At 38.1% G+C, this 21,447-nt stretch overlaps 1 protein-coding gene and 1 long non-coding RNA gene across 4 annotated transcripts in view; both read right to left on the reverse strand.

The window, feature by feature from the left end:
• Positions 1 to 200: 200 nt before the first annotated feature.
• Positions 201 to 21,447, reverse strand: part of LOC109156582 — a 22,730-nt gene continuing 1,483 nt past the window's right edge. Inside the window, exons 2-4 of the long non-coding RNA XR_002050055.1 lie at positions 20,378 to 20,382; positions 8,987 to 9,072; positions 201 to 211 (exon numbers count right to left, since the gene is read on the reverse strand). This is a non-coding gene — a long non-coding RNA (uncharacterized LOC109156582). The remainder of the gene's footprint in view (positions 212 to 8,986; positions 9,073 to 20,377; positions 20,383 to 21,447) is intronic.
• On the reverse strand, positions 12,556 to 16,802 carry LOC109156581 (F-box/FBD/LRR-repeat protein At1g13570-like). 3 transcript variants are annotated; one of them, XM_019304433.1, is made up of 4 exons: positions 16,798 to 16,802; positions 13,214 to 14,043; positions 12,966 to 13,130; positions 12,556 to 12,869 (listed from the first exon to the last, which is right to left on the reverse strand). In XM_019304433.1, exons 2-4 carry the CDS (start codon positions 14,039 to 14,041, stop codon positions 12,591 to 12,593), a joined length of 1,272 nt encoding a protein of 423 aa, XP_019159978.1. In that variant the 5' UTR covers positions 14,042 to 14,043; positions 16,798 to 16,802; the 3' UTR covers positions 12,556 to 12,590. The 3 variants fall into 3 exon arrangements, with proteins under 3 accessions (XP_019159978.1, XP_019159977.1, XP_019159979.1); XM_019304432.1 differs by lacking the exon at positions 16,798 to 16,802 and adding an exon at positions 14,609 to 14,623; XM_019304434.1 differs by lacking the exon at positions 16,798 to 16,802 and adding an exon at positions 14,609 to 14,623 and having other exon boundaries at positions 12,761 to 12,886.

Here is a 21,447-nt window from a genome sequence, read left to right on the forward strand (position 1 = left end):
GAGATATTGTAAGGCGCCCACTATCCGGCGATACTGTGTCGGTTTTTCACATGGTTGTACCGAAGGTGTGACCGCTTGAGTTACAGCAGCTGGTGTAGCTAGGGGTTTACAGTCTATCATCCCTGATCGGTTCAGTAAGTCAGTCATGTAGCGGCGCTGTGAGAGGATCAGACCATTAGTGACAACAATTGTTTCAATACCCAAGAAGAACCTTGATTTGCCTAGGTCTCGGATTTTGAAAGTAGAAGCCAAGCGCTGGAGTAAAGAACTAACTAGAGCGGTATCATTCCCCACCATAATGGTGTCGTCGACGTAGACAAGTAGGAACACCCGGGACTCACCGGCTGTGTAGTGAAACAGTGAGACATCTGTTTTGGATGCCGAGAAACCTGCAGACAGTAAGAAATGGTGAAGTCTCTTGAACCAAGCCCGTGGGGCCTGTTTGAGACCGTATAGAGAGGGCTAAAGACGGCACACATGCCCGGGATGAGTCGGGTCTTCATAACCCGTGGGTTGTTTCAGCTAAGTGTCTATTGAGAAAGGCGTTGTGAACGTCTAGTTGGCGCAAAGTCCAACTATTCGATACTGCCAAGGAAAAGAGCATCCGGACTATTGTTGGTTTGACAACGGGACTGAAGGTGTTGAAGAAGTCCTCGCCTGCAACTTGGTTGAAGCCTTTAGCTACTAGGCGAGCCTTGTAGCGCTCCGCCAAACCATTGGTTGTGCGCTTGGTGCGAAACACCCAAGGCGATAAGTATTGTTTTGAAGGAGTGCATTGAACTCTAGGTCCATGGCCTCCCGCAATTGACTTGTGAACCCTTTACCTAAGCCTAAAATATCATTCACCCTCGAATCTCAGCCTCTCGATATTCTTAATTGTTGAAACCCTTGCCTCGAACCCTTGATTATCCTTGAAAGCAATTAAACACTCATTATGCCTTTACTCACTCTTTGTTGTACCTAATTTATCCTTGGAAACCTTAAATCGTTATAAGCTTGGAATCATTGTCATTGCTCTAAACCTGTATCCCTCTCTTTCGAACGATTGCTAAAACCCCACAAGTGGTGTAAACCCCTTGCTTCGTCTAAAGTGGCATGAGGGTTGATGCTTATTAGGTTAGTGTTAGGATAGTTGTTGAAAAGGACTCGGCGTACCAAGTGTCGTGCACTAAGCTTCCCTGCAATAAAGGTCTTACTTTGGAATAAGGACCTTGATGGCTTTAAGGCACCGTAAGAAGTACATGTGACACACAAAATCGCCAAACGCCATGCGACGTCGAGAGCATTCAACCAAATGCATCCCAAGGAAGGGAAAGGCATCACTAAGAATTTGGTCACTAAAGGATTAAACAGGGACCGGGTGACAAGCCGAACTTCAAGGAAAAACCAAGAGGGCTTGCCATTAATAAAGGCAAGGAAAAGACAAAGTTGGTTTACAACCGACTACCCTATGAAGGTTACGAGGTTGCTAATTGGAAACCAGACCCGACCTACTAAGCAACAATGAAGGACATGCGAGAGTGTTGACTCATCCAGAACTCGTGCTTAGGATTCAATAACGTTGTTCGATGAGTCATTCTATGTATTCAAGACCCTTTTGTTGTTCATATGAGCATGGAAGTGTTTGGACTTGAATTTGTGCGTTTTTGGGACTTTACCCGAAGAGATTCCCTCTTCACAATTGCGTTCCAGCGGGTCCCCAACGGGACCTTGACAGGACCCTGACAGGACCTTGGCAGGTGGTCGACCGCCCACCTCGTGCCCACTGGTAAGATATGATGATTTCTTGACCTCTCGTTTTATTGATCCATTGCGCACTTGTGTGCCTCGATTGATGAACGCAAGTCTCGTGTAAGGAATCATGGGTTGCCTAAAAGTGGTGACCTTGGTAAAGGACCTTGACCCGCAAGACGCCTTCGAAAAGACACAACCAATTGCATTACACATGGAAGTTGTAGTTGGACTCTACGATGCTAACCGACTAGGTCAAGACTTTTTGGGCATTTTGGAAGAGTATGCACGGGATTCATCACAAGAATTCCTTCAAAATCGGTAAGAATGGGTGAGACTTTAGCATGGAAAGAAAAGATCAACGGAAATCTTAGAGTCAAACAGAGCCAAAACTAAAGAAAAAAGGATCGTCAGTTCGTCCTTACGTCATAATCAAGTCTCAAACAGGAATAATCGCTCGAAGTCGAGGATCCCTAACCCTATTCTAGCCAAACTCCTTTCCTTCCCTTGTCTATCTAATACCCTTTCATTGGGAAATTCACTCTACCGTTCCAAACCTCATTCTTGACTCCTTATTTCAAATGATACATACAAGGTGGCAACCTTATCTCCTCAAATTGCAACTTTGAAAACCTTGATCCCACTTCCCAAATTACCTTGTCCGTACGTTGAAACCCGAACCGTCCACTCTCTTTATCTTTTTTACCCAATCGTTCCCAAAAACTTAGCATTCATAGATATATAATTATATATTTTCCCCGTAGAACACTTTCTCTATATGACCACCGTACTAGTTTTGACTCGTTACCCCCGTGATGATTTCTAAATCTTCGAGGACGAAGCTTCCTGTAAGGGGGGGAGAGTGTAACACCCCGTGTTACAGCCTTCAATCCCAATTAATTATTTAATTAATTCCGTTAATAATAATTAAAAAGGATTTAATTTGGTTAGGATTCCCTTTAATTAATTAATGTGGTCCACCATGGATTGTGGACCCTTGCCTAAACTAGAGTCCTAAGCCTATTAGGAATAAAGAGAGTAAACATTTTACTTGTCAGATTCCAATTAGGAATCCTAGACCTATATATCTATTAGGAATAAAGAAAGTAGGGCTTTATTATTCAGATTAGGATTAGGATTCCTGATTCTATAAATAGGGGATTAGAAAGCAATTAGAACCCTTACCACCCATAGTTATATTACACGAAAATATTCCCGGGAGATTCCCCACCACCAAGCCTAGGGAGATCAATCGGATGGAAATCTTAGAGAAAAACCTTAATAGCCAAGGGAGGATTAATTAAGGCTAAGAGGTAACCCATGTCTCAACAAAACCTATTTTCCTTGCTATAATCTTCTTCTTTGGCTCCTTCTATATGCTTATCTCTTGATGAAATCTTCTATGATGATTGTGATATGATCTTGATGATTGATGAGATGATTTTATGTGTGATCTTGATGATCTTGATGATGATAAGAGGATCTTGATGATTGTGTGATGTTCTTGATAAATCTTGATATTAAAGATGAACAATGATCTCGATGATTTGAATGGGATTAGAGCCCTAGGTTAAATTGGGGAATTTTATATTGTGATGTTCTTGGTATATATTTGGGTGGGATTTCACATGTTCGGGTGTCAATTATGTTTGGAAGTCATGCTAGGATATGTTCAATATGATTCTTTGTTTTGATCCATTATTTGATTACGTGGTATCGTCGTTTGTGTTTAAAAGTGTCGGAACATGGTTTCGGGTTCCACGAAAGATCCCGGGACCCAAGAATTGAAAAAGAGTCAGTGGGGGGTAGGTGGGGGTAGGGGAACCCGCTGCCCCATTCGAGCGTCGCGGGCAGCCGGCGGGCAGGCGATTGCCCACCGGGCACCCGCTGCCTGGTTTCTCGCCGCCGGCGGGTGGTCATCCACCCGCCGGCCACCCGCTGGTTTTCCCACTTCGGGATGGTGGTTTTCCCCATTTGATGTTTCCCCGACCCTCGTGGTGTCCCAACAGACTCCGTTTATCATGCCTGAATCTAGTTTGATGTTTCGGGTACCGTTCGTAGGATAAAAGAGTCTTGTGTATCACATGCTAGTTGAATTGGTATCCCGTTGGCCTAGGCGAAAGAAGTATGAACCCCTTAGGATTATTCCTAGTATGTGGATGACCATGCATAGGTTTCATTATACGTTTTCTCCCCTTTCCCAATATGTTAATATGGGTTGCATGTGCTTGCTACGTGTTATGTGTGCATGATACCCCAATTTGGTTGGGATCAAATTGGTTATACCTGAGCTGCGGTTCAGAAGCTGGCTGCGGTCAGAAATACACTTTTGGGATGCGGTCCACCGTTTGGTTGCCATCAAACGTTTTACATGAGCTGCGGTTCATATTCCTGGTTGCGGTCAGAGGTTCACTTACGGGCTGCGGTCCCCTGTTTGGTTGCGATCAAACGTTTGATGAGCTGCGGTTCATCGGTCGGTTGTGATCGACCCCTTCATTTTGCGATACGAGGCAGGGTGCTGCGGGGCCGTGTTAGCGCTATATGTGCTGACCCTCATGTATGGGCATGCGATTGGTCCTGTGGCGCCACCAAAGTGTGCTTATGTGATAAGATATGAATTGAATGACGATATGAACGATGTGAAGTGAATCTGTGACCCTGGGATATATGCTAGTGTCTTTATATGCTTGATTATAACTGTTGAATATGCTTATCTCTATTTGTCGAGTTTATTCCTGGTTTTTAAAGCTAGAGTCTCCTAAGTATATACCTTCCTGCTTCAAAATGGTTTTCGTATATATATATATATATATATATATATATATATATATATATATATATATATATATATATATATACTTATATTGTATTTCAACGCGTTGGAGTGGGTTACCAGCATCATTCGCTGAACAGATATATTTGGCTTTCAGGCACAGATGATTAGCTACCGGAGCGCGCTAGAGGACCTCGACTTAGATAGTTAGTCTTTCCTTTCGGCCTGCGCGCCTTGATGATGTAATGACAATGTTTAAAGGATAGTTAGTTAGAATAGCCTGTGCATCTGAGTTCTCCAGCTCAGATGTGGCATAACACCCCAGACCTTATGTTTAGAATACTCCATTTGGGATTTAATTAATAGAATTGCTTTCATATTATAAGATTGAAAAGTTTTAAAATTTCGGGGTGTTACAAATTTTCTCAAAAGGTTTTCTAGATGAACCCTTGTTTAAAGTCTTTTTGAATTTTCCCGGTTTCACTCAGATTGATTTCTCGATTTAAAACTTGGTACGCGAAGTACCCGAAAATTTAAGATTTTGGAATAAAATAAGTTTTGGTGTCGAATTAATTTAAAATGTGACTATAATAATTTCTTCCAACACCAATTGATCGCAAAAAATTTTAATGGAGTGAAAATGGCTATTTTGGAATTTCTTAAAATTGGATTTATAAAATTAAATTTTGAGTTGGTACAGCTGTTTTGTGGTACACATCCAAGAATAGGCTACCACATCCTACGCTCTTAACAATGTGTTCTTGTAACACCCCTAATTTTTAAAACATTTAAATCCTATAAAATAAAGGCGAATCTATCATTATATTATCCATCCAAAATAAACGGAACAGACAACATAAGTATCGGGGTGCTATGCCACGTCTAGGTTTGAGAACCTAGATGCACATGTTAAACTAACTGAACAAGCATAAACTGTAATTGGTATTCATGATACAAGCCAAGGCTCATAGGCTATCTAATTAATATTAAACTATCTGAGCTAGGTCCTCGTATCCATCTAGCGCACTCTGGAGCTACTGATATGCACCTGAAAAACATACGGTATAACAACCGTCAGCGAATAATGCTGGTAACTCACTCCCACGCGTTAAGTACAATATATGTAGATATAAGAAACCATTTTGAGACTGGAATACATATATAACCCTAAACAACTCTAGCTTTAAAACCAAGATCAAGACTCCAGACACAACAACAGGTTTAGCATTACGAATCATCATAAAGATACTAGCATGCGTCTCAACTAGCAAGATAAGATAACCACAAAGCTTAGCAATAACAACCAATCATAACAATAAGGCACAACGACAAGCAAAGGCAACAACAACAATGGTATCACAATCCAGCCATAACAATAAGGCACAACGACAAGCAAAGGCAACAACAACAATGGTATCACAATCCAGCCTTAATTAGGCCAAGTTCCAACATTTACTCTTCTCCATCCTTATATCAGTTTCAACCTGTACCTCCAAGCCACCCTTATAACGCCACCCCCCTTATCCCTCCGGAGCACTTCATGGCTCCCCTCCAACATATCTCCAACATACCACCGATTTGATAGCACCGCAGTGCCATTCACATGATCCGTGCCTCTAGCACCACTACCAAGGGGTCAGCGCATATAGCTCTGACATGGCACCGCAGCGCTTATAACTTGACCCATGCCTTTAGCAAGCAAGTCAAGGTGGTCCGTGCCTTCAGCACGATAACCTAATGGTCTGTGCCTTTAGCACAATAACCGGGCACTCGATGTGCCAAACTCCAATAATTCTTTTCCACCAATCACATCCCTTTCTCACCAGGTACAATTAATCAGTCAACATGCACACAATACAGTGGCCATCGCTCAATAACCACAACAATCAATACACATCAACACATAGCAAGGGGTAATGAAAGGGAAGGGCACAACAATCAACAAATGACATCAACATACACACACAACTCCAATACACAGCCTAAACTATACTTCCCAAGGTAACGAGACAACCACAAGGCACACACGAGGTCATACGAATCTCATCCTAGACCAACGGGATACTAACTTAACCCACATGCAATGACCACGACTCACAACTCCTAAAACGGTACCCGAATTATTCAACGAGACTCATAAACATCAAACGGGGCACAACGGGACACGGGGAAACAACAAACGGGGTAAACATCACAACACGTCGCCCCATACCAACGGATGTACAGCGGGTGGTTAACCACCTGCCAGTGGGCGGCTATGTACCAACGGGTTCACGGTGGGTAGTCAGCCACCCGCCGGCTGCCTGCTGGTACATGGCGTGTACTGGCGGGTGGTCAGGTGGGGGTTCGTCACCCCACCGACCCCCCCACTGGTACGATAGTAATCCGGCATTTTCCCTTTCGGAAATTCATCCGTTAAACCCAAAATCAAGTCCAAATACATCCCAATACGCAACAACAACAATATGGGCTTAAACCACAAGAATTAAGTCATGACACCAACACAATTAAATCTCAATTACAAGCACTAATCATGCCACGAATCAAGAATAAATGCACAGTAACTCAAGATCACCAAGAACCTCAAGAACTCAATCATATCAAGCCTCGACGACAACCCTAAACCTAGAATAACGCCCGAGCATGCGTTAATATTCTGTTTGTAGCTAACGGGAAACTTAAAAATAATTTAATAATATAGGGGTAAAATAGAAATTCCAAATTACAATATAGGCGCAACAGTCATTCTTTTCTTCTTATACCTACAATCGAATGTCTTTTTCTTCTCCAAACTTTGAAATCTCAAATTCGTCCACTTCGAAGCTACGAAATTCACAGGTAAGTTGTTTCTCTATTTTATATTTTTAAATAAATATCAATATTCTCTGGATTGATGAACTAATTTAGCCATTAATTATAGGATACCATCTCTTAGTTGTACATGGTACTTCATCTTTTGTCAAATTTGGGGACAATTTTTGATGTAAATGTGATTATTTATTACCCATCAAAATGTCATGGTGTTATGCTGATCGAGGGAAAAGATAACAAGTTTGTCCACGTTATGAAGTAAATTTTTATATTTGTAAAAGAATTATAATTTAAGTTGTTTCTTTATAAATAGAATTGAAATATTGAAATTTGATTTTTCAGAAAAAAACGGGAGTATAGTCTTCGTTGATTACATAAGCACCTTAGGGTTTTTGTTGAGGGGGGGGGGGGGACAAGTTATATTACATACAAGTTTTATTAAGAGGTATTGACTTTGTCTACACACCACTAGCGCCAGGGACCAAACTCGTCACTTCTCTCATAACCGAGGGACTAAAAATGGATACGGTAATAACACATGGACTGAGTCGTCACTACGGTTATAACTCAGGGACCAAACACATCATTTTCTCAATATAAATATTATATGGAAATACATCCAATTATGATCTAAATCTAGTCATATAGAATTTATAATTTACATCTTTTGTTTTTTTATAATATAATTCCCTTAATTATTATTCATTTTATTGAAATTATAATATATATGAAATGCAATTAGGAATAATCAATTTAATTATGTAATTTTCATTTATAAATATTTCTAAATATGTACAATATTAAACACTATATTAATCTTATGAATGTAGATACCCTGCCAAATATATGAAAATCTAACTATATTATTATATAGGAAAATTGTACTTTTCGTCCGTAAGTTATAGGATAATTGTAGAATTCGTCCCTGAGTATTGGTCAGACTCACTTTTCGTCGCTAAGTTATCATTGGCGTTGCACTTTTCGTCCCTGAGTTATAGGGTAATTGTAGAATTCATCCCTGAATTTTTGTCATGCTCACTTTTCCCCCTAAGTTATCATTATCATTGCACTTTTCATCCCTGAATTATACTAAAATTTCAAATTCCGTCCCTAATCACTATTACATAAATGGTATACTACGCCAGTTAATAGAATGAGGTTTTTTAAATAACCACCGTCTACTATATTTTGTTATACTACGTCATTTAATAGACGACGATATTTTAAATAACCGTCGCATATACCTTAATTAATTTTTTTACGTCACTTAATAGACGACGGTTTTTTAAATAATCGCCGTCTAATATATTGCGTTATACTCTATCACTTAATATACGGCAGTTGTTTAAATAACCTTCGTATATAGTTGACAGATGACGGTTGTTTAACCGCCGTATATAGTTAACATACACGGTGGTTTGTTGGTTTCCAAAATCACCGTAGAAAGTGTATATTTACAAGTTACAACGACGGTCATTTACACGCGCGACACTTCAAAAACCGCCGTGTATGTGTAAAAAAAAAAAAAAAAAAACCATCGTAATAGCTATGTTCTGTAGTAGTGAATGTTTTATTATTAAAGGGACAAAAAGTGCAACATCAATGATAACTTAGAGACTAAAAATGAGTATGACCAGCACTTAGGGACAGATCCTACAATTACCTTATAACTCAGAGACGAAAAGTGAGTATTACCAACACTTAAGGACGAATTCTACAATTACCCTATAACTTAGCGACAAAAAGTACAATTTTCCCTTATTATATTGTATTATTTAATATTATTTTATTTTGACTAAAGTGTCATCCCGCACCATGAATCATAAGCGATTCTTCATGCCGCACCCTGGCCTTTCATAAGTGCTGTTTCGAGCCACGAACCATTAAATTTTTTTCGGCTAGACTTTTTTACAAATAAGTCCATGTCAGCGCATTACCGGAGCCATGTCATCAATGAAACAAGAAAACTTGTAAAAAAGTCTAGTCGAACAAAATTTAATGGTTCGTGGCTCGAAACAACACTTATGAAAGATGAGGGTGCGGCATGAAGAATCGCTTATGGTTCATGGTGCGGGATGACACTTTAGCCTTTTATTTTTAAATTTTTTATTTAAATTCATAATAATATAATTTAGAGTAAATACTCCAAATGGTCCCTCGACTATAGCTAAATTCACAAATTGGTCCTCAATTTTTAATTTCAACCAATTAAGTCCTTAACTTTGCAATTTTAACACAATTTGGTCCTTTTGTCTATTTAACCGTTTGTTGACTGCGCTTTTTTAGGATATATATGTAATTTCATGGTCCATCATTGGTTTCTTAAGGTTCCGGTTGCATTTCTAGACCGCACTGTTACATTTGAATCCACTGTCGGTGCTGCACCCCATGCCGGAGAGATTATAGCTTTTGATAGATAGATCGCCGAAGTCCCTGGAGTGGCTCTTCGAGAAAGCCGTGAGTCCAAGCGATGTAGGCAAGCTGAACCGGCTCGGGATCCCCAAGCAACAAGCAGAGAAGCACTTCCCCCATCCGAAACGGCGCTGTCACCTCCAAGAGCGTACGTTCCCTAAGCTGAACCGGCTCGTGATCCCCAAGTAGCAAGCGGAGAAGCACTTCCACCTCCGAAACAACGATGTCACCTCCAAAAGCGTTCTCTTGAGCTTTGCACGTGAAACTACATATATATCCTCAAATATCGCGGTCAACAAACGGTCAAATAGATGGAGGACCAAATCGTGTCAAAATTGCAAAGTTAAGGACTTAATTGGTTGAAATTGAAAGTCGATGACCAATTTGTGAATTTAGCTATAGTCGAGGGACTATTTTGGGTATTTACTCTATAATTTATTATGTGCATCTCACAGGGAAAACACTAGTTATGTAATAAAGGATTAAAATTGAGTCATTAAACATTACATTTATTTCTAAAAAGACCCGAGTGCCGGCTAAAAAGACAACAGCGAATATCAGTATAAGAGTAATTATTAAGATATCTGGATCATTTAGCAGAAAACAAGTTAAGTAATTATTAGGATATCCAGATCATTTAGCAAAGAACAAGTTAAGTAATTATTAGGATATCCAGATCATTTAGCAAAGAACAAGTTAAGTAATTATTAGGATATCCAGATCATTTAGCAAAGAACAAGTGAAGTAATTATTAGGGTATCTGTATCATTTAGCAGAGAACAAGTGAAGCGTACTTTGCGTCCTAAGCGAGCGTGTCAGAGTAACAGCCAACTGACAGCTATGACTAAAAGATTTATTGTTTCTTTTTTTTTTTTTTTTGGCAGAAGTGTCAAATAGACCCATCTACTACTTCGAAGTGTTCAATTCACCCCACCATCTAAAATATATGCTAAAACAGACACACTTACCTTCCAAATTTGTTCGATTAAACTTTTTTGCAGGTTACTCACCTGTTTGCAATGAAGTAGCCCAGTTACGCTTAGGTGGCATTGTTTACGTGGCATAAAAATAACAAAAAAAAATGAAAAACTATTGGCAAAATTTGAATTAGGAATTAAACACTTCATTTTTCCCTAACCTGAGCTCAAGAATTCTTCCCAGAGCAAAATCTGAATTAGGAATGAAAAACGATTGGCAAAATCCCAGAGCTCAAGAATCCTTCCCGAGGAATCCGTACACTTACCCTTTAGCTTCGGTGCAATTCTACTACCCTTACCATTCGTCACCGCCGCAGTACCGCGAAGTTCTGGCGTACCCTCAACCTGCGCTGCCAGCTCCGTGTCTGCCGCCGCAGAGCTCGATTTCTACGCGAACACTGCTGGTGAAGGAATTTTTCGTGCCAGTAAATCCTGCGTATTTCCACAACCTCTACTCTTTTAACTGACATCTCCCCAATTTTCGTTGAAATCTGAGAATATTTCTGTTTTTTTTTTTTTTAAATTTGTTTTTTTTTTTTTTATAAATAATCTGGGAGTGTCTCAAAATTTGAGAAATCTGTTGATTTTAGCTGGGATTTTTGCATTTGGTGTTGTGAGTTTATGGCTTAATTCAAGCTAGGAGCTGTGAACAAATTTGGAAGGTAAGTGTGCTTGATTAGCATATATTTTAGATGGTGGGGTGAAATGAACACTTCGAAATAGTAGATGGACCTATTTGACACTTCTGCCTTTTCTTTTTTTTTTTTTTTTTTTTGAGAAAAACATAACTTCATTAATTCAAGAGTAAATACTCGAAATGGTCCCTCGACTATAGCTAAATTCACAAATTGGTCCTCGACTTTCAATTTCAACCAATTAAGTCCTTAACTTTGCAATTTTAACACAATTTGGTCCTCTGTCTATTTGACCGTTTGTTGACTGTGATTTTTGAGGATATATATATAATTTCATGGTCCATCGTCGGGTTTTTAAGGTTCCGGTTGCATTTCCAGACTACACTGTTACATTTGAATCCACTGCCGAAAGCAATCTACCAAATCCGGTCGCCTTTCTTCATCCTCCCTTTGGATTCAATGTAGTTGAGTTCGTACCAGAGGGAAGAAGACAACGTGTTTCCGAACCGGTGCAACGTCATCCTGGAGGCCTCCACGTGCTCCGATGAAAGCTGAAGGTTCTTCTGGAGATCGTCGATTACGGTCAACAAATTGTCAAATAGATGAAGGACCAAATCGTGTCAAAATTGCAAAGTTAAAGACTTAATTGGTTGAAATTGAAAGTCGATGACCAATTTATGAATTTAGCTATAGTCGAGGGACCATTTTAGGTATTTACTCTTAATTCAAATCAAAGTACAAGTCGTTGACAATAACAGGAGGGATTGTAACTCATTCTCGACATACAGAAATAGAACAAGCTTCCCTAATTAGACTATGGACAACCCTATTCGCAATGCAATAAACACGAGAGATATCTACTTGAGTAAGAGAAAATAATATATCTTTAATTAACATCTAGGAGAACAAGATCATAAGAAAGACTTATTGTTTCTTTAAAAACAAATATGTCAAGATTCTTCTTTTTTTTTTTAGTTTTTCATTTTCTCCTTTTTTTCTCCCTCTTCTCACTCCTACGTGAGACCTAAAAAATCACAAAAATTTTAAATTATTGTGGATGTTCTTATTCATTTTGAAGAAAATAAGGATATTCAGCGGAAGACAATGTAGTGTACTGAAAGGGAAAGCTAGGAAGTCCATAAAAGTATTCTTTGAAGAACATAAGGAACTTCATATATAGGATGGTACTAATCCAACATAATTACAAACTGCAAAACTGAAAACTTTAACCACATAACTTTAGTCACAAGTTCAGAAGATAATTTGTGCTTTCCTTGAAGCTCGAGGGAATACTACTAACTCTTTCAAAATATTAAGGACCTCCGATGCCTCTATTTTCTTGTCCTCAAAACAAACCCTTTCTAAGGCCGGGCAGCACGCAAGTATTAGCTTTACAAAAAGCATTTGAGCTCTTGACCCCTGGAAATATTTCATCTTCAAATCCCGCAAACTGTTAATATCCTCACTCATGCAGCTACGTTCTTGCAAATACTGTAAAACGAGGTTGTTGTCTGCAGTCACCATTGGAATCTATACATACAACAAAACTGAAATAAGTTCAAACAACAACAGTGAGAGTATGGTAGAAATAAATAAATAAATGTAAGTAGACCATTAGTTTCTCACATTCATCCAAATTTCAAGGCTATGCACCCTAGGAGAGCTGTGAAGCAAGGAAAGGATGCTGGAGATTTGTATCAGATCGGTAAAGTTAATTAGACAGAGTGTAAGATCCCTCAAGTAGTTGATTTTAAGTGGAAGTGCACTCATAATAGAGCCTGCAGCCAAAAGCTTACCAGCACATAGAAAAATGATAATGCAACCCAAATACATTTTTCCATATATAAGAATTGAAATCTTAAAAGAGATTGTACCTTGAGATGGTGTCCATCCAGAAAAAGGTTTGAAATTAGAGGCCAGTATTTAAACAAGCTTGCTAAATTGATCCTCTCACCAGGGCCAAAAGATTTAACTTCCATTGGCAATATAAGGTATGCATATGTAATACTTTTGCAGTTCATAAAACAACTCAGTTTAACCCCATGATTCTTGTAAAGTACCAAGGAGGAAAGTGACGGCGAACAGCCATCAAAGTTCAAGTGATCCATACCACTGCACTTTTTTAAGCACAAAGCTTTAAGCTTTGATGCAGCAAAGATAGAAGCAGAAACCTCTGGCTTGAAAGCAACTTGAGTCAAAAAAAGCTCCTTAAGATTTTGAAAGCTTCTTATAGTACCACATGGTTGTTTGAAAATACAGTTAGACAGATTCAGATAAGTAAGTTCTTGACACAAGAATACATAAGAGGGAAGTGCATAGAGATCACGACTGGAATTCTTCACTGTAAGTTGCCTCAATCCATTTCTTGACAAGTATAGTATCCATGGATCAATGTTTGGGTACTGTGACATGTGTACATCTGAAAGGTTGACATGAAAAGTTAGAATGGGTCCAATATGCTGTAAGAGAATTCGATTGCCTATTCCAACAAAATCATTTTTGGTGACAGTGACTATATCCTGGGGATCAAGTACAAGATTCGGGTGACCAGTCCATATGTATCTCCATTTTCTAGACAAAATACTTGTTCTTGCTGCATCTCGAGCAGGCAAGTGATCTAGGACGCAGTTTAAAACATCCGTTGGCAAGTTAATAAATCTATCATCCATGGCCCTCCTTTTGCTATTTCCTGAGATTTCCATTTCTAATAAACAGAGAAACCAACATTAGAAAATCCAATTATAAAAGAATAATTTACAATATTTGTTTTAGTTTTCTTTTCATCACCCAAATCCACTATCTCTTGTGCCTATATCCTTATATGATACTTAACCTTGAAAGTTAACCATTTGATAATATAATAATAATAATGACAGTGACATTTTTTTATCTGCAAACTATCGTATCCAATGAATACTACTACATGAAAACCCAAACTATTCATCTCAAAGCAAATATATACAAAATGGAAAAAGAATAAAACAGAGTGAATTGAAGCAAATATATCAAACTGAAGCTGAAGGAAACCAAAAAAAAAAAAAAAAAAAAAAAAAAAAAAAAAAAAAAAAAACTGAAAATAGAAACTGGTTAGGGCCAACCTCTCAGTCTCAGGGTTAGAGCATTTCTAAACAAAGGGCTTTAAAGGAGATCAAATTGAAGCTGAAGTAAACAAAAAACTGAAAATTTTTAGTAATAGCAAAGAAAATATACACAAGAATAGCTTGTATTGAAGTATTAACGCTACTAAATACGAATAATGGTGGAAACACCTGAACGGAGGCGGTGGGATCATGGACGTGACGGAGCACAAGGCAGGTCTTTGGTAACCCTAATAATGTCTTCCAACACTCCACGTCGTGTCGTGGGTAAAAATCAATTTTACAGCATCAGGATGAGGAGTAAATAAATACTCCGTATAACATTTACATAGGGTGGAGTGGTGGACAGATGGCATAGCTAGTCTAGTTGGTTTAGCATTGCCTTGTCAAGGTCGCGTGTTCCTCTACCAGCTACTTGTAGTCAGCCTTTTGAAATCAGTCATATCATATACTTATTAAAGCATCAGAAGCATTCACGCTATACAAGAAACCTACATGAAAGAGAGAGCCAAGAGAGAGCCATGAAAGAAACCTACATGCAAGGAGTTGGAAAGAGAAATATCAGAGAAGCATTAACCGGCAGAGTAGCCGCTCACACGAGGGCGTGCATTGCAAGAGTGACTATGCTTTTTATATTATTTTTTTAAATAAAAAATCAGTTTTGATTTTTTTTTTTTACTTTCCCCTCCCATGTTCTCTTTTCTAATTACTCTTACAATAACACCTTAATATCATCAATTGATATTGATGCTTGAGTAATAAAACGAATTCTTTACCGCATATATTTATTTGATGTAGTTTTGTTGTAATTGTAATTCAGTTAAAGCATCAATAACATTGTTTGGTCGACCGAATTGCAATTTCCTCATTTTGTTGAATTGCAAATCAATGTTTGTGGAAAATGGAAAAATAGATAAAATTGTTAAACAAAAATATCAACGCAAGACAGGAAGAGAGAATATATTTCTTATTATCATCACAATCTCTGTACATCATTACAATGGTATATATAATCTCTATCATAATAGCCTTTAGGACTTCTACAGTATTAAGAATCTTATCATTAATATAAAACCAGAATAAAGTCCACATAAGGTTTTACAACACTCCCCTTGGACATTATTTTGCCATAATCATGCCTCATTAAAAACTCGCTAGAAAAACCCTATGGAAAAAAACCTAGTCGAAAAAAGAGTACATGATATGTAGGCAAACCATGTGTTACATTAGTTGTCTCATTAAAAACCTTACACTAAGAAAATCCAGTGGGAAAAAAACTTAGTTAAGGGAAAAAAAGTACAACCATACGCCTTCAAGTCATAATCCATAATCTTCAGGATTTTGGGGTTGTCTACTTAAGCAATTATTTTGCAACTTTTTCCCATTTAAATTACTATATCATACTAATGCCTCATTAAAAATCTCACTAGAAAATCCAGTGGGTAAAAACTAGTTGAGGAAAAGAGTGCATGATGTATGTGTATTCTTGTTTTAGATTAGCTGCATCATTAAAAACGTTATGTTTAAGGAAAAATCCCGTGGGAAAAAACTTAACTAAGAAAAAGAGTACAGTTGTTAATCTTCAAAAAGGAAAATAGTACAACTGTTAGTCTTCAAGACCCAATCTTCAGGATTGTAAAATGATACTCCTCCTCAAGAAGACAATTTTCAAACCCACACATAAAATATATATCCAAAATTGTAGAAATGGATTAGTCAAATCTTCTGGACTATCACTAGGGTGAATATCTTGCACAATAATTTTGTGACTCTTTTAGAGCTCGTATTGGTTGAATTTTGACACTATATATGCTTTGTCAAATATTCTTTAACATACTCATATATCATTTGTGCAACTCAAGTGTTATTGTCCTCATTTGGGATATTGAGGGTAATTCATTGTTTAACCAGTTTGGAATTTTGGCATCACAGGGATCAAATATATAATAGCCCATATCCAAACAGTCTATCAAAACCATACATTTGTTTCTCATATAAATGCCAAACTCTTTTGTAACTCGGAATATATATTAAACATTATTTCAATATTTCATTGTAGAAGAAGCCCTATATGTTGCTAGCAATTTTATCGCAAATATCATGTCTGTTGCAATTATGGAACTTCTGGTTCTAAAAGGTGCTACAACGACAAATGAAGTAAAGAACTGTTAAGGTATCCTTACCGAGTCTAAACGATTCCTTATCTACTTCAAGAGATTATTAGGCAACCTATAGTTTGAGAAAACCATAGGGTGCCACGGATACAATTATTAAAAAAAAAAAAATAGAAAAGTTTTCCGCGACTCCAACTAGTGCTTAGGAGTCGCACATATTAAAAAATTAAAAGGCTTTCGAGGCACCTGCAGTGTAGCAAATAATTAACTGCCAACAAGAGAGACAACAAATTCTCTTATATGAGGCTAATCAAGAGATTATATGCTTAATTTTTTCAAATAAGGAGAAGCATATTCAATATGTGAAATAATTGTCCCTTATGTCTTGGACACTAAAATCTCAATTGATTCATGCACATCCATTTTAAATAAAGAGTATTATATTTGGTACACACAAGACATGACATGACAAGAGACATTCTAGTAATTCATAAATTAGAAAATAAAATGAGAGAAGTATCGTTCGTTGGAAGAATTACGAGCACATGTTCGATGCCGGGCCCATTCATTCCTATTTCGGAGAGTAAAAAACAGCTCTTTTCCAAGCAAGCTCTCATTTTATCTCATAGTTTCATACAAACATCCAAACAACACAAAATAGCAAGATATACAAGCTGAAATCGGCAGAAAATTTTTAGAATTTTGATCTAGATTGCAGGATTTTCTGGGAAAAACGGTAACCCATTTTGACACAAAATTTACCAAATAAGAAGTACCTCAAGTCTAGATTATACACAAAAAGTTTCAAGTCAATCCAAGGTCTAGAAGTATTTTTTCCAACACTGCGCCAGGCAAAAAAATAACTGGTAGCACACTGCCAACTTTCTGGAACAACCAAAGCATATTGTTAACAAAATCTTTATACATACATCAAATACCACAAGTCTAGGTTCTCCCGACAAAATTTCATGCCAAAAGGAGTTCAACAAGTATTTTTCACGAATTTATTTTTCAAATTGCGCCGATCAGAATTTTAAGGAAAAAAAAAAACAACAAATAGCTTAGATGTCAATTGAGTTAAAACCAAGTGAACCAACAACTTATGTGAAATAGAGCACTAACTCTTCAAACAACAACATGTCATCAACAAGAAACCACGTAGTTTTATCCATGTATGCCACAAAGAAGGTGAAAACAATGTCAATTGAAAAGAAGCCATTCACAATATTGTCATTGAGAGAACCAAATATGTTTTTCCAGAAAATCAAAGCCCAAGAAAAAAAAAAAATCCATGCCCATACATATTACTGATAAATTGTCACATAATCATATGTGTACATATTCTCATGCTTTATAAAATATATTTGTGAACATAAATATCAATGTGTGGTTCTATGGCAGAATATATGCACATATATGTATGGTCTATTTAAGTACCAAAGATATAGAGTACTTATCTTTTGTATGGCAAGTTCGAGTCCCTCTTCCTCCAAGGTTCCGCAGTTTGTCATCATCTGAAGCTCCGAAACCTAGTTTGTCGTGGCATACGAGGAGGAGGAAGAAGAAGCAACCACACGGATGTGGTGGAGGCTGAGCTGTGTCGTAGCGACGACAGAAACGAAGATGGAGTTGCGGCGGAGAAGACTGTTTTGCGGCACTACCGGTGGTGCTATGACATCTGCCATGGTTCGCCAGAGAAATTTTCTTGCAAAAATTCTCTTCCAACTCTGATCCTGGAGTATGAATACTCCATGGTTGCAGATCAAAACATCCTTCATGGCTTCGGTACTGAAACTTGCGAATATTTTAGATGGAGATGATATTGGACATGGAGCGATTCGTGGGATGAGATAGAGCAAAGTGCGGATAACGTGTTAAACAAAATATCAACGCAAGACAGAAGAGAGAATAGACAGAGAAGAGTATTTCTTATTATCATCAACCATCTTTGTACATCATTACAATGATATATATAATCTCTATCATAATAACCTTTAGGATTGTTACAGTATTAGGACTCCTAAAGAATCCTATCATCAATATAAAATCAGAATAATGTCCACATAAGATTTTACAACAAAAATGACATAAATGTCATTGTTGAAAGTTATTATTATTACAAAGGGACATTTTAGTCTTTATACCAATTTTTCCTCCTCATTCCAAATAATTATATTCCTTCTTACCCAACAATGTAATTTGAATTCATACCTTATTCTTTTACCACCAAATTGCAATTCATTTCCTTCCTAATTCATTCCTCCCAACCAAACATCACATAAGACTTACAAGGCGTTTGGTTGGTTGTAATTGAGTTGTAATTCAGTGAAGGTTACAATTACATTGTTCGGTGGGAGGGAATTAGGGCTGTGCAAAACCCGTCCAACCCGAACAACCCGTCCGACCCGCCCCACTACTTGGCTATCGGAGTGGATACCCGTACCCGAATCTCCTTACCCGATCCGCCATTCAATACGGCGTCGGTTTAGAAGGTTCGGATGGGGTGTACATTTTTGCCAACCGACCCGTCCGACCACCCGAACTATCCTAGGGTTCCCTAAGGCCTTGTATAATACGGCGTCGTTCCATCAATGTATATATACATGCCTTCCACCATTTGGTCTTCATTTTCTCATCCGCGCAGCTGACCTAGGATTTGAGATCTGAGAACTGAGATCGCATCTCTCATTCTCTCGACTCTCAACTCTCTGTCTCTCTCACTCTCTCAGTCTCTCACTCTCTCAGAGTCTCAGACTCTCACTCAGTCACTCTCTTAGACTCAACTCTCTCAGAGTCTCAGAGTCTCACTCTCTCAGACTCTCAGTCTCTCAGAGTCTCAGTTCTCTCAAGAGTCAAGAACTCAAGACTCAGCACGCATCAGTCATCTCTGATTCTGTAAATCCGTAAGGTAAATCTCTAATCTCTTAATCTCTATTTCTCTAAGCTCTAATCTCTTACAGTCTTACTCTGTAATCTGTAATCTCTTAATCTCTATTGTCTAATCTCAGGGTTCTCAGAATCGAAGCGTTGCAATCTCTAATCTCTAATCTCTTACTCTCTGTCTCTGAGAGTCTAAGTGGTGGAAGCCGTGGTGATTACTGGTGAACTGGTGATTAGAAGCCCTTGTTCTCCCGGGATTATTTGGGAGAAATCAAGTAAATCGTAAACCCTAGTTTTATAATTTATATATCTTCATTTACAATGAGTATGTGTTGAATATTTGGTGATATATTCATATATTATGCTATTTGTTGGTGGAAGCCTTTTACAAACTGATTTCTAAGTGTTGATTTTGTGAAATCGGGATTTTATGTCATGCAAATTTGTAATCTAACAACCCGAGTTAAAGGCTAAAATGTGAAATCTCCAGTGTGGGAATTTCCATTTATTGGTGGAAGCCCTTAACTCAAATCCAGATAATGATGATCTGGACTGAGTTCCTGAATCTGGATTTGTTTGTATAATTGTATATGTTATTATGTCTATCAGTTTATGGATGTGTGACCCTTAATTGGTAGTTGTTAAATCTGGAAAAATGATGACATAATTACACAAACTACTATGTCCATGTGCCTGATTCTGGATATCTTTGTATGTTTAATTGTTTATTATGTAATTTATGTGGTCTCAGTTCTCTCAGTTCTCTGTGACTATCTGAATATCTGATTTTGTTCAATATGTGGAAGTGTAATATGTAATACTTCTATGTATGATTGTATGGTGGAAGCTTTAATATGATTGTATGATTTGTAATCTCCCTAAAATGTGGATACTGATGCCCATCTTTATAGATGGAAAGCATCAGTGCAACTGGACACCCTCCAACCTCAACTGATGAGGAGCATGGAGTAGAAGCTCAGGGTACTGAGAGAAATCCTCAGACAAATCCTATGCCTTCTCCTCCTGTTGTTCCTACAAAGAAGAGGAAATAGGTGGAGTCTAGATCTATAGTATGGGATCATTTTGAAAAGATCTGTGCTCCACCTGCTGAAGGTGAAACTAAGGGACCAGTAGTTGAGGGCAAATGCCTTTATTGTGCCAAAATTTATAAATGTGAAAGTAAAAAGCATGGCACTTCCTCTTTGAAAAACCATATGAAGGCCTGCCTAAAAAATCCTCATTGTAAGGACACAAGGCAGTCTCTTCTCACCTTTAATGCCTCTGGAACAGAAGCTTCTGAGGGGGTTTTGGGGACTTGGGTTTTCAACCAAGAGGCTATTAGGAGGGCATTGTGTGAGATGATCATTGTTGATGAACTTCCCTTTAGGATTGTTGAGGGAAATGGCTTTAGGAAATTCATTTTAGTTGCTTGTCCTAGGTTTCAAATCCCTTCTAGGTGGACCATTTCTAGAGACATTTATCAGATTTACCTAGATGAGAGAATAACCCTAAAAAAGTTGTTTAAGGTGAGCACCCAAAGGGTCAGCTTGACCACTGATACATGGACCTCTGTCCAAAGGATCAATTACATGTGCATTACTGCACATTTCATTGATGATCAGTGGAAGCTAAACAAAAAGATCATTTCCTTTGTCCCAATTTCTTCTCATAAGGGAGAGTACATAGCCAAAGCCCTTGAGAGTTGTCTTCTTGATTGGGGGATTAAAAATGTCTTCACTGTTACTGTTGATAATGCCTCTTCAAATGACACAGCTTTGGGGTTTTTCAAGAACAAACTTCTGTCTTGGGGTGGGTCTTCTGTTAGGGTTCAATATATGCACATGAGGTGCATAGCCCATGTGTTGAACTTAGTGGTCCAGGATGGGTTGAGATATGCAGGTCCTTCTGTTAAGAAAGTTAGAGATGTTGTGAGATGGGTGAGGAGTTCTCCTGCCAGACTTAAGAAGTTTAGAGAGATTGTTGTGCTTAATGGGGTGGAAGCCAAATGTGCATTAC

Source organism: Ipomoea nil, unplaced genomic scaffold (assembly GCF_001879475.1).
Source record: "Ipomoea nil cultivar Tokyo-kokei standard unplaced genomic scaffold, Asagao_1.1 scaffold2742, whole genome shotgun sequence".
Lineage (NCBI taxonomy): Eukaryota > Viridiplantae > Streptophyta > Magnoliopsida > Solanales > Convolvulaceae > Ipomoea > Ipomoea nil.